This window comes from Anser brachyrhynchus, assembly GCF_964034855.1.
Source record: "Anser brachyrhynchus genome assembly, contig: SCAFFOLD_544, whole genome shotgun sequence".
Lineage (NCBI taxonomy): Eukaryota > Metazoa > Chordata > Aves > Anseriformes > Anatidae > Anser > Anser brachyrhynchus.
Genome location: NW_027663643.1, coordinates 1 through 11,161, shown reverse-complemented (window position 1 = coordinate 11,161; position 11,161 = coordinate 1). Strand labels below are relative to the sequence as shown.

General features: G+C 68.6%; 2 protein-coding genes across 2 annotated transcripts; one reads left to right on the top strand and one right to left on the bottom strand.

Moving 5' to 3' along the window:
• The first annotated feature begins 539 nt into the window (after positions 1-539).
• QPRT (quinolinate phosphoribosyltransferase) lies at positions 540-5,076 on the top strand. Its single transcript, XM_080608759.1, is given in 5 exon segments — positions 540-698; positions 1,998-2,269; positions 2,271-2,585; positions 3,527-3,658; positions 4,712-5,076. Coding segments are annotated over 5 exon segments (1,065 nt in total). The 5' UTR covers positions 540-568; the 3' UTR covers positions 4,928-5,076.
• Positions 5,077-6,024: 948 nt separating this feature from the next.
• On the bottom strand, positions 6,025-11,078 carry MYL11 (myosin light chain 11). The gene is made up of 7 exons (XM_080608760.1): positions 11,062-11,078; positions 10,179-10,268; positions 9,835-9,910; positions 8,296-8,400; positions 8,128-8,206; positions 6,778-6,826; positions 6,025-6,248 (listed from the first exon to the last, which is right to left on the bottom strand). The coding sequence occupies exons 1-7, from the start codon at positions 11,062-11,064 to the stop codon at positions 6,144-6,146; spliced, it is 507 nt and encodes a 168-aa protein (XP_080464886.1). The 5' UTR covers positions 11,065-11,078; the 3' UTR covers positions 6,025-6,143.
• Between the last annotated feature and the right edge of the window lie 83 nt (positions 11,079-11,161).

The window sequence follows — 11,161 nt, the reverse complement described above, 5'->3', positions numbered from 1 at the left end:
CACACTTGGGGGTCTGGGTCATCGGGGTGCCCCACACTTAGGGGGTGCCCCACACTTGGGGGTCTGGGTCATCGGGGTGCCCCACACTTGGGGGGTGCCCCACACTTGGGGGTCTGGGTCATCGGGGTGCCCCACACTTAGGGGGTGCCCCACACTTGGGGGTCTGGGTCAGGGGGGTGCCCCACACTTTGAGGGTGGCCCACACTTGGGGGTCTGGGGGGTGCCCCACATTTGGGGGTCCGGTTCATTGGGGTGCCCCACACTTGGGGGTCTGGGTCATGGGGGTGCCCCACACTTAGGGGGTGCCCCACAGTTGGGGGTGCCCCACACTTGGGGGTCTGGGTCATGGGGGTGCCCCACACTTAGGGGGTGCCCCACACTTGGGGGTGCCCCACAGTTGGGGGTCTGGGTCATGGGGGTGCCCCACACTTAGGGGGTGCCCCACACTTAGGGGGTGCCCCACATTTGGGGGTCCGGTTCATCGGGGCACCCCACACCAGGGGGGTGCCCCACACTTGGGGGGCGCCCCACGCTTCGAGTGCAGCCCCTGGGGGTCTCCGCCCCACACATGGGGGTCCCGCCCCCTTTGGGGGGGGGGGGGGCTTCCCCGCCCCGGGGCGGTGCCGTGGGGCAGAGCCCACCCCAGGGCGCCCCGCAGCGCCCCGGCTCAGTCCCCCAGCACCTCCTGGCCCTGGCAGGTCAGTGGGGCCCGGGACCCCCAAGCCAGCCCCACGGCGGGGGGTCCGGCCCCATAGCGTGGGGGGCTCGGGGCGGGCTGGGGCCGGGGACGTGGCGGCTTTGGGGTGGACTTTGGACCCCCCCCGGCCGGGTTGGGGGGGGGCTGGGGCTGCTGGGGGGGGGGGGGGAAGGGGCTATGGGGCAGCTGTGGGGCAGGACGCCTCCGTGGGGCAAGGTCGGGGGTCGGGGCTTGTCTGTGGGGCAGGATTGGTCGCTGGGGGGGTGTCCGTGGGGGGCAGGACCCATTGCCGGGGTGTGGCTGTGGGGCCGCGCTGGTCACCGGGGGGTGTCTATGGGGCAGGAGGTGGCTGTGGGGCAGGACCCATTGCTGAGCCACATCTATGGGGCAGGGCCCCTCTATGGGGCAGGGCCCCTCTATGGGGCAGGAGGTGGCTGTGGGGCAGGACCCATTGCTGAGCCACGTCTATGGGGCAGGGCCCCTCTATGGGGCAGGACCACTCTATGGGGCAGGGCCCATCCATGGGGCAGGACCCATCCATGGGGCAGGGCCCATCCATGGGGCAGGACCCCTCTATGGGGCAGAACCCATCTATGGGGCAGGACCACTCTATGGGGCAGAACCCATCTATGGGGCAGGACCCATCCATGGGGCACGGCCCCTCTATGGGGCAGGACCCATCTATGGGGCAGGACCTATCCATGGGGCAGAACTCATCCATGGGGCAGGACCCCTCTATGGGGCAGGACCCACCTATGGGGCAGGACCCACCTATGGGGCAGGACCCATCCATGGGGCAGGACCCATCCATGGGGCACGGCCCCTCTATGGGGCAGGACCCATCTATGGGGCAGGACCTATCCATGGGGCAGAACTCATCCATGGGGCAGGACCCCTCTATGGGGCAGGACCCATCCATGGGGCAGGACCCATCCATGGGGCAGGACCCATCTATGGGGCAGGACCCATTGTTGAGCCACATCTATGGGGCAGGGCCCATCTATGGGGCAGGACCCATCTATGGGGCAGGACCCATCCATGGGGCAGAACTCATCCGTGGGGCACGGCCCCTCTATGGGGCAGGACCTATCCATGGGGCAGGAACCCTCTATGGGGCAGGACCCATCCATGGGGCAGGACCCATCTATGGGGCAGAACCCATCTATGGGGCAGGACCCATTGCTGAGCCACATCTATGGGGCAGGACCCATCCGTGGGGCAGGGCCCCTCTATGGGGCAGGACCCCCACCCCACCCGGCGCCGCTCTGGCCCCTCTTCCCACCCCGTCTACGCTCCGCAGGCTCCCCGATGGCCACCGAGCCCCCCGCCGGCCCCCCGCCGCCCCCCGCCCTGGCGGTGCTGCTGCCCCCCGCCCGCCTCCGCTCGCTGGCCCGCGCCTGGCTGGAGGAGGACGCCCCCGGCCCCGACCCGGCCGCCCTGACCGTGGGGCTGGCCCCACGGCGCGCCCACCTCCTCTGCAAGTCCCCCGGGGTGCTGGCGGGCGCCCCGTTCGCCGACGCCGTGTGGGGCGAGGCGGGCTGCGCCGTGGGGTGGCGGGTGCCCGAGGGCGCCCCCGCTGTCCCCGGGGACGGTGGTGGCCGAGGTGCGAGGGCCGGGGGCCGGGGTGCTGCTGGCCGAGAGGGCGGCGCTCAACGCCCTGGGGCGCTGCAGCGGGGTGGCCACGGCGGCCGCCCGGGCGGTGGCGGTGGCCCGCGGGCGAGGGTGGCCGGGGACGGTGGCCGGCACCCGCAAGACGACGCCGGGCTTTCGGCTGGTGGAGAAGTACGGGCTGGGCGTGGGGGGCGCCGACCCCCACCGCCACGACCTGGGGGGGCTGCTGATGGTGAAGGACAACCACCTGCTGGCCGCACGCAAGCCCCTGGCGCAGGTTGGGGGGGGCAGCGCCACGCGTGGGGGGGCGGGGACCCACGTATATGGGGGTGGGGACCCACGTATTGGGGGGGGACCCACATATTGGGGTTGGGGCCCACATATGGGGGTGGGGACCCACATATTGGGGGGGGGGACCCACGTATGGGGGGGGGGACCCACATATTGGGGGGGGGACCCACATATTGGGGTTGGGACCCACATATTGGGGGGGGGACCCACATATTGGGGGAGGGACCCACATATTTGGGGGGGGGTGACCCACATATTGGGGTTGGGGCCCACATATGGGGGGGGGGACCCACATATGGGGGGGGTGACCCACATATGGGGGTGGGGACCCACATATTGGGGTTGGGACCCACATATTGGGGTTGGGACCCACATATTGGGGTTGGGACCCACATATGGGGGGGGTGACACACAGATGGGGGGGGGGACCCACATATTGGGGTTGGGACCCACATATTGGGGTTGGGGCCCACATATGGGGGGGGGTGACACACAGATGGGGGGTGTGACCCAAATATTGGGGCAGGGACCCACATATTGGGGGGGGGGGGACCCACATATTGGGGGGGGGGACCCACATATGGGGGGTGTGACCCACATACTGGGGGGGTGACCCACATATGGGGGTGGGGGGTGACCCATTGGGGGGGTGGGGGGGACCCCTTTGTTTTAGGGGGGGGAGCCCCATTTTGGTTGGGGGGTTTTGGCCCCCCTGGCCCCATGTCCCCATCGTCCCCAGTGTCCCCAGTGTCCCCGTAGCCCCCAGGGTCCCCATTCTCCCCTCTTGTCCCCATCGCCCTTGTCCCCAATGTCCCCGTTGTCCCCATTACCCCCCAGTGCCCCCAGTGCCCCCATTACCCCCCAGTGCCCCCAGTGCCCCCAGTGCCCCCCATGTCCCCCCCCGTGTCCCCCCCCCCGTGTCCCCAGGTGGTGGCCGAGGCCCGGCGCGCCGCCGGCTTCACCCGGCTGCTGGAGGTGGAGTGCGGCTCGGCGGCCGAGGCCCTGGCGGCGGCGGAGGCCGGCGCCGACATCGTCCTCCTGGACAACTTCACCCCACAGGTAGGCGGCGCGACCCCCAAGTGTGGGGCGCCCCCCAAGCGTGGGGCACCCCCCAAGTGTGGGGTGACCCCCAAGTGTGGGGTGCCCCCTAGGTGTGGGGTGACCCCCCCAAATGTGGGGCGACCCCCAAGCATGGAGTGACCCCCCAAATGTGGGGTGACCCCCAAGTGTGGGGCGACCCCCAAGCATGGAGTGACCCCCCAAGTGTGGGGCGACCCCCAAATGTGGGGCGACCCCCAAGCATGGAGTGACCCCCCAAGTGTGGGGTGACCCCCAAGTGTGGGACGCCCCCCTAGGTGTGGGGTGACCCCCCCAAATGTGGGGCGACCCCCAAGTGTGGGGCGACCCCCCCCCAAGTGTGGGGCACCCCCCAAGTGTGGGGCGACCCCCAAGTGTGGGGTGACCCCTAGGTGTGGGGTGACCCCCCAAATGTGGGGTGACCCCCCAAGTGTGAGGCACCCCCCAAATGTGGGGCGACCCCCAAGTGTGGAGTGACCCCCCAAGTGTGGGACGCCCCCCAAGTGTGGGGCACCCCCCCCAAGTGTGGGGCGACCCCCAAGTGTGGGGTGCCCCCTAGGTGTGGGGTGACCCCCAAGTGTGGAGTGACCCCCAAGTGTGGGGCACCCCCCAAGTGTGAGGCGACCCCCAAGTGTGAAACACCCCCCAAGTGTGGGGCGACCCCCAAGTGTGGGGTGCCCCCTAGGTGTGGGGTGACCCCCCCCAAGTGTGAGGCACCCCCCAAGCGTGGAGTGACCCCCAAATGTGGGACACCCCCCAAGTATGGAGCCGCCCCCAAGTGTGGGGCGCCCCCCAAGTGTGAGGTGACCCCCAAGTGTGGGGTGACCCCCAAATGTGGGACAACCCCCAAGTGCGAGGCGCCCCCCAAGTGTTGGGCGCCCCCCAAGCGTGGAGTGACCCCCCAATGTGGGACGCCCCCCCAAGTATGGAGCCGCCCCCAAGTCTGAGGCACCCCCCAAGCGTGGTGGGACGCCCCCCCAAGTGTGGGGCGCCCCCCCCCAAATGCCGTCCTTGCCCCCCCCCCCCCCCCCCCAGGCGCTGGCGGCGGCGGCGGCGGCGGTGAAGGCGTCCCACCCGCGGGTGAGGGTGGAGGCGAGCGGCGGCATCACGGAGGCCGCCCTGCCCCGCTTCCTGGCGCCCCACGTCGACGCCGTGTCCATGGGGTGCCTGACCCACAGCGCCCCCGCCCTCGACTTCGCCCTCCGCGTCCTGCCCGCGGACAGGGACGGGGACGGGGACGGGGGGTGCTGAGAGGCCCCAAAAACAAGGGGACCCCCCAACGTCCACCGTTGGGGTCCTCCCACCCCTCTCCCATGAGAAGGGGACCCCAACACCCGGCCTCGGGGGCACCCCAAAACAAGGGGACCCCCCAACGTCCGTCTTTGGGGTCCTCCCACCCCTCTCCCATGAGAAGGGGACCCCAACACCCGGCCTTGGGGGCACCCCAAAACAAGGGGACCCCCCCAACGTCCGTCTTTGGGGTCATGCCATGACAAGGGGAACCCCAAAACCCAATCCTGGGGACACCCCAAAACAAGGGGACCCCCCAACGTCCACCATTGGGGTCCTCCCACCCCTCTCCCATGAGAAGGGGACCCCAACACCCGGCCTCGGGGGCACCCCAAAACAAGGGGACCCCCCAACGTCCGTCTTTGGGGTCCTCCCACCCCTCTCCCATGAGAAGGGGACCCCAATACCCGGCCTTGGGGGCACCCCAAAACAAGGGGACCCCCCAACGTCCGTCTTTGGGGTCATGCCATGACAAGGGGAACCCCAAAACCCAATCCTGGGGACACCCCAAAACAAGGGGACCCCCCAAGGTCCACCGTTGGGGTCCTCCCACCCCTCTCCCATGAGAAGGGGACCCCAACACCCGGCCTTGGGGGCACCCCAAAACAAGGGGACCCCCCAACGTCCGTCTTTGGGGTCATGCCATGACAAGGGGAACCCCAAAACCCAATCCTGGGGACACCCCAGGGCGAGGGGACCCCAACGTCCACCCCTCTGGGGCCATCCCAACCCCCCCACCCCGTGACAAGGGGACCCCAAGAGGACCCCAGGGTCCATCTTTGGGGTCACCCCAACCCCACCCCGTGACAAGGGGACCCCCCCCCATGCCCAACTTGGGGTCACCCCATGGCGAAGGAACCCCCAAGGGGACCCCAAAACTCATCGCGGGGTCACCCCAACCCCACCCCGTGACAAGGGGACCCCAGCAGGGCCCCAACATCCCCTTTTGGGGTCAACCCATGACAACGGCACCCCAAAATCCCCCCCCCCCCCTTTGGGGCCACCCCCGCAGCACTGGGACCCCCCCCCAATAAACCCCCCCCCCCAAAGCCAACGGCTGGAAAAAAGCTGCTTTATTCCCAGCGGGGGGGGCCCCCCGGGGGTTTTGGGGGGGTCTCGGGGTCAGGGGTCCCACGGGGGGGGGTCCCACGGGGGGGGGAGGTCCCACGGGGGGGGGTCACTCGCCCTCCTTGTCCTCGCCGTGGGTGATGATGTAGCAGATGCTCTTGTAGTCCACGTTGCCGGCCACGTCGGGGGGGAAGGCGGCCCACATGTTCTTGATCTGGGGGGGGGGGGACCCCGGGATTAAATTGGGGGGGGGGGGGGGGGGGGCCGGGACCCCCCCCCCGTAAATCACCACGGGGGGTGGGAGGGGGATTTGGGGGGGTCCAAGGGGTGTTTAGGGGAGCGCGGGGGGGGGGGCATCGGGCAGTACGGGGGGGGATTTGGGGTCTCTGGGGGGATTTGGGGGGGTGCAGGGGGGGGGGGATTTGGGGTCCTGGGGGGGGATTTTGGGGTCCTGGGGGGGGATTTTGGGGTCCTGGGGGGGGATTTTGGGGTCCTGAAGGGATTCGGGGGGGTCCAGAGGGGATTTGGGGGTTCTGGGGGGGATTTGGGGGAGTCCCGGGGGGGATTTGGGGTCCTAGGGGTGTTTAGGGGGGGGCATGGGGGGGGTCTTTAGGTGGCATAGGGGGGATTTTGGGTCCGGGGGGGGGAATTTTGGGGGTCCCAGGGGGGGATTTGGGGTCCAGGGGGGGATTTTGGGGTCCCGGGGGGGGATTTTGGGGGGGCGGGGGGGGGGGGGTCCTCACCTCCTCGTGGGTGAAGCGGTCGCACTGGGTGGTCAGGAGCTCCTCCAGGCTGGGGGGGGGGGGGGACGGAGGGGACGGGGTCACCGCCTGCGCCCCCAAATGTCCCCGATGCCCCCCCCTGGCCCCAAATGTCCCCCCAATGGCCCCATGACCCCCGATGACCCCAACGTCCCCCCGATGCCCCCCCAATGTCCCCGTGACCCCCCATCCCCCCCATGACCCCAATGTCCCCATTGTCCCCCAAATGTCCCCATGACCCCTGGTGACCCCAATCCCCCCATGACCCCAAATGTCCCCATGACCCCTGGTGACCCCAATCCCCCCATGACCCCAAATGCCCCCATGACCCCAAATGTCCCCATGACCCCAATCCCCCCATGACCCCGCTGTCCCCCAAATGACCCCCTAACCCCAATCCTCCCCGTGACCCCAATATCCCCCCAATGTCCCCAAGACCCCTGATGACCCCAATCCCCCCATGACCCCAATGTCCCCATGACCCCAATCCCCCCATGACCCCTGACGACCTCGATGTCCCCCTGACGACCCCACTGTCCCCCCGACGACCCCGCTGTCCCCCAGATGTCCCCATGACCCCAAATGTCCCCATGACCCCCGATAACCCTGCTGTCCCCCCAATGACCCCAACATCCCCCCGATGACCCCACTGTCCCCGCGATGACCCCCGCTGTCCCCCCGATGACCCCCTAACCCCAATCCCCCCACGACCCCAATGTCCCCCAATGTCCCCATGACCCCAATCCCCCCATGACCCCAAATGCCCCCATGACCCCCGATGACCCTGCTGTCCCCCCCATGACCCCGATGTCCCCCAATGTCCCCCTGACCCCAATCCCCCCATGACCCCAAATGCCCCCATGACCCCCGACGACCCCGCTGTCCCCCCGATGACCCCCTAACCCCAATCCCCCCCATGACCCCAATGTCCCCCGATGTCCCCATGACCCCAATCCCCCCATGACCCCAAATGCCCCCATGACCCCCGACGACCCCGCTGTCCCCCCGATGACCCCCTAACCCCAATCCCCCCCATGACCCCAATATCCCCCCAATGTCCCCAATCCCCCATGACCCCAAATGCCCCCATGACCCCAAATGCCCCCATGACCCCCGACGACCCTGCTGTCCCCCCGATGACCCCCTAACCCCAATCCCCCCATGACCCCAATATCCCCCCAATGTCCCCAACCCCCATGACCCCAAATGTCCCCATGACCCCAAATGCCCCCATGACCCCAAATGCCCCCATGACCCCCAATGCCCCCATGACCCCCGACGACCCCGCTGCCCCCCGACGACCCCCGCTGCCCCCCCCCCGCCCCCACTCACAAGCTCTTCTTGATGGACCCCTTCCCATCGGGGTCCAGCACCTTGAAGGCCCCCATGATGACGTCCTCGGGGTCAGCGCCTGTGGGGAGTGGGGGGAGGAAGTGACGTCACCAAGCGCCGCGATGACGTCACCGCTGTGACGTCATGGGGGGGGGGGCGGGGCCTCACCCTTGAGCTTCTCGCCGAACATGGTGAGGAAGACGGTGAAGTTGATGGGGCCGCTCGCCTCCTTGATCATGGCGTCCAGCTCCTCGTTCTTCACGTTCAGCCGCCCTGAGAGGGGGGGGGGCGGAGCCTCAGGCCACGCCCACCGGCCACGCCCACGTCCAAGCCCCGCCCCCTTTTGCTGCAGACCCCGCCCCCCCAGATCCCGTTCCTACCCGGTGCGCCTTCTCCAAGCCACGCCCCCTTTTATCCCAAACCACGCCCACTTCCCCCAAACCACGCCCCTTTTATCACAAGCCCCGCCCCTTCACTTTAAGCCCCGCCCCTTCGCTTTAAGCCCCGTCCCTTTCGCTGTAAGCCCCGCCCCTTGCCATCACCTCCGGCGCCGCAGCACCAGGACCTTTCCCTCTAAGCCCCGCCCCTTTCCTTAAGCCCCGCCCCCTTTCCCTAAGCCCCGCCCCTTTCCTTAAGCCCCTCCCCCTTTCCCTAAGCCCCGCCCTTTCTCTAAAGCCCCGCCCCTTCCCATCCAAGCCCCGCCCCCTTCTCCCGAAGCCCCGCCCCCCCCTCCACAAGCCCCACCCATTCGCTATCACGCCCACTATAAACCACGCCCCAACGCGCCACGCCCCCACGGGCCACGCCTCCCAAATAGGCCACGCCCCCAAATAAACCACGCCCAAATGAACCACGCCCAAATAAACCACGCCCCCAATACACCACACCTCGATATACCACGCCCCAACGGCCACGCCCCCACGGGCCACGCCCCCAATAGACCACGCCCCCAACAGACCACGCCCCCAACAGACCACGCACCCAACAGACCACGCCCCCAATAGACCACGCCCCCAACAGACCACGCCCCCAACAGGCCACGCCCCCAACAGGCCACGCCCCCAACAGGCCACGCCCAAATAAACCACGCCCAAATAAACCACGCCCAAATACACCAGACCCCAATATAACACGCCTCGATATGCCACACCCCTAACGGCCACGCCCCCAGGGGCCACGCCCCAATAGGCCACGCCCCCAACAGACCACGCCCCCAATATACCACACCCCAATATACCACACCCCCATAGACCCTGCCCCCATAGGCCCTACCCCCACAGGCCACGCCCCAATATACCACGCCCCCAACAGGCCACGCCCCCCACGGGCCACGCCCCCAATAGACCACGCCCCCAACAGACCACGCCCAAATAAACCACGCCCAAATAAACCACGCCCAAATACACCAGACCCCAATATAACACGACTCGATATGCCACACCCCTAATGGCCACGCCCCCAGGGGCCACGCCCCCAGGGGCCACGCCCCCACAGGCCACGCCCCAATAGGCCACGCCCCCAATATACCATGCCCCCAATATACCACACCCCAATATACCACACCCCCATAGACCCTGCCCCCATAGGCCCTACCCCCACAGGCCATGCCCCAATATACCACGCCCCCCACAGGCCACGCCCCCCACAGGCCACGCCCACACGGGCCACGCCCCTATAGGCCACGCCCCCACAGGCCACGCCCCCTACCCATGGCCGCGAAGGTCTCCCGCAGGTCGTCCTTGTCGATGATGCCATCGCGGTTCTGGTCGATGACGGTGAACGCCTGGGGGGGGGGGGACAAAAATGGGGAGGGGGGGGTTAAAGGGGGGTGGGGGAGGGGTGAGGGCCGCAAAGGCTCATGGGAAACCCCCCCCCTTTTTTTGGCCCCCCCCCCAAGGAGACAGCTGCGTCCCCCAAGGCGCCACCCGATCCGCACGGGGACAGGTGCCGCGTGCCGGAGGGGGAGGGGAGGGGGGGGGGGGGCTGACCCCCCCCAAAATAACCTGCCCCCCCCCCAGTGACGTCATCACCCGGGGGGGGGGGGGGCTCACCTCCTTGAACTCCTGGATCTGGGTCTGGTCGAACATGGAGAAGACGTTGGAGGAGCCCTCGGCCGCGCGGCGCTTCGCCTTCTTGGGGGCCTGGGGGGGCACAACGGGGGGGTCGGGGGGGGGGATTTGGGGGGGATTTGGGGGGAATTGGGGGGGTTTGGGGGGAATTGGGGGGGTTTGGGGGGGGTTGGGGGATTTGGGGGGGGGTTGGGGGGGATTTGGGGGTCTCAGAGGTCCCTGAGGGGCTCGGGGGGGGGCAGGTTTAGGGATCTGGGGGGGGGATTTAGGGGGTGGGGGGTGGATTTGGGGGTCCCTAAAGGGACGGGGGGGGGCAATTTGGGGTCTGAGGGGGCAATTTGGGGTCTGGGGGGGGTAATTTGGGGTCTGGGGGGGCAATTTGGGGTCTGGGGGGGGTAATTTGGGGTCTGGGGGGGCAATTTGGGGGTCTTGGGGGGGTAATTTGGGGTCTGGGGGGGCAATTTGGGGTCTGGGGGGGGTAATTTGGGGTCTGGGGGGGTAATTTGGGGTCTGGGGGGGCAATTTGGGGGTCTGGGGGGGCAATTTGGGGTCTGGGGGTGCAATTTGGGGTCTTGGGGGGGTAATTTGGGGTCTGGGGGGGCAATTTGGGGTCTGGGGGTGCAATTTGGGGTCTGGGGGGGTAATTTGGGGTCTGGGGGGGTAATTTGGGGTCTTGGGGGGGGCAATTTGGGGTCTGGGGGGGCAATTTGGGTCTGGGGGTGCAATTTGGGGTCTGGGGGGGGTAATTTGGGGGTATTTGGGGGGGATAAAAGGACGGGGGGGGGGGGCACCAAGGGGGTCCAGGGGGGTGTCCAGGGGGGTCCCGGGGGGGTCCCGGGGGGGGGTCGCCCCCCCCCCCACTCACCATGGTCGCCGTCGGCCGCTGGTGGGGGCCGGGGGCGCGGGGGGCGCTTTTATTGCCCCGGGGGCGGGGCCGGGCCCGAAATAGCCCCGGGGGGGGGAGG

What these genes read in the sequence shown, in the direction of transcription:
- MYL11 (XM_080608760.1), bottom strand. An exon ending in GTTCGGCGAGAAGCTCAAGG is followed by an intron (nt 8,207 to 8,295) that starts GTGAGGCCCCGC and finishes CACTCCCCACAG; the next exon opens with GCGCTGACCCCGAGGACGTC. An exon ending in GGGTCCATCAAGAAGAGCTT is followed by an intron (nt 6,827 to 8,127) that starts GTGAGTGGGGGC and finishes CCCCCCCCCCAG; the next exon opens with CCTGGAGGAGCTCCTGACCA.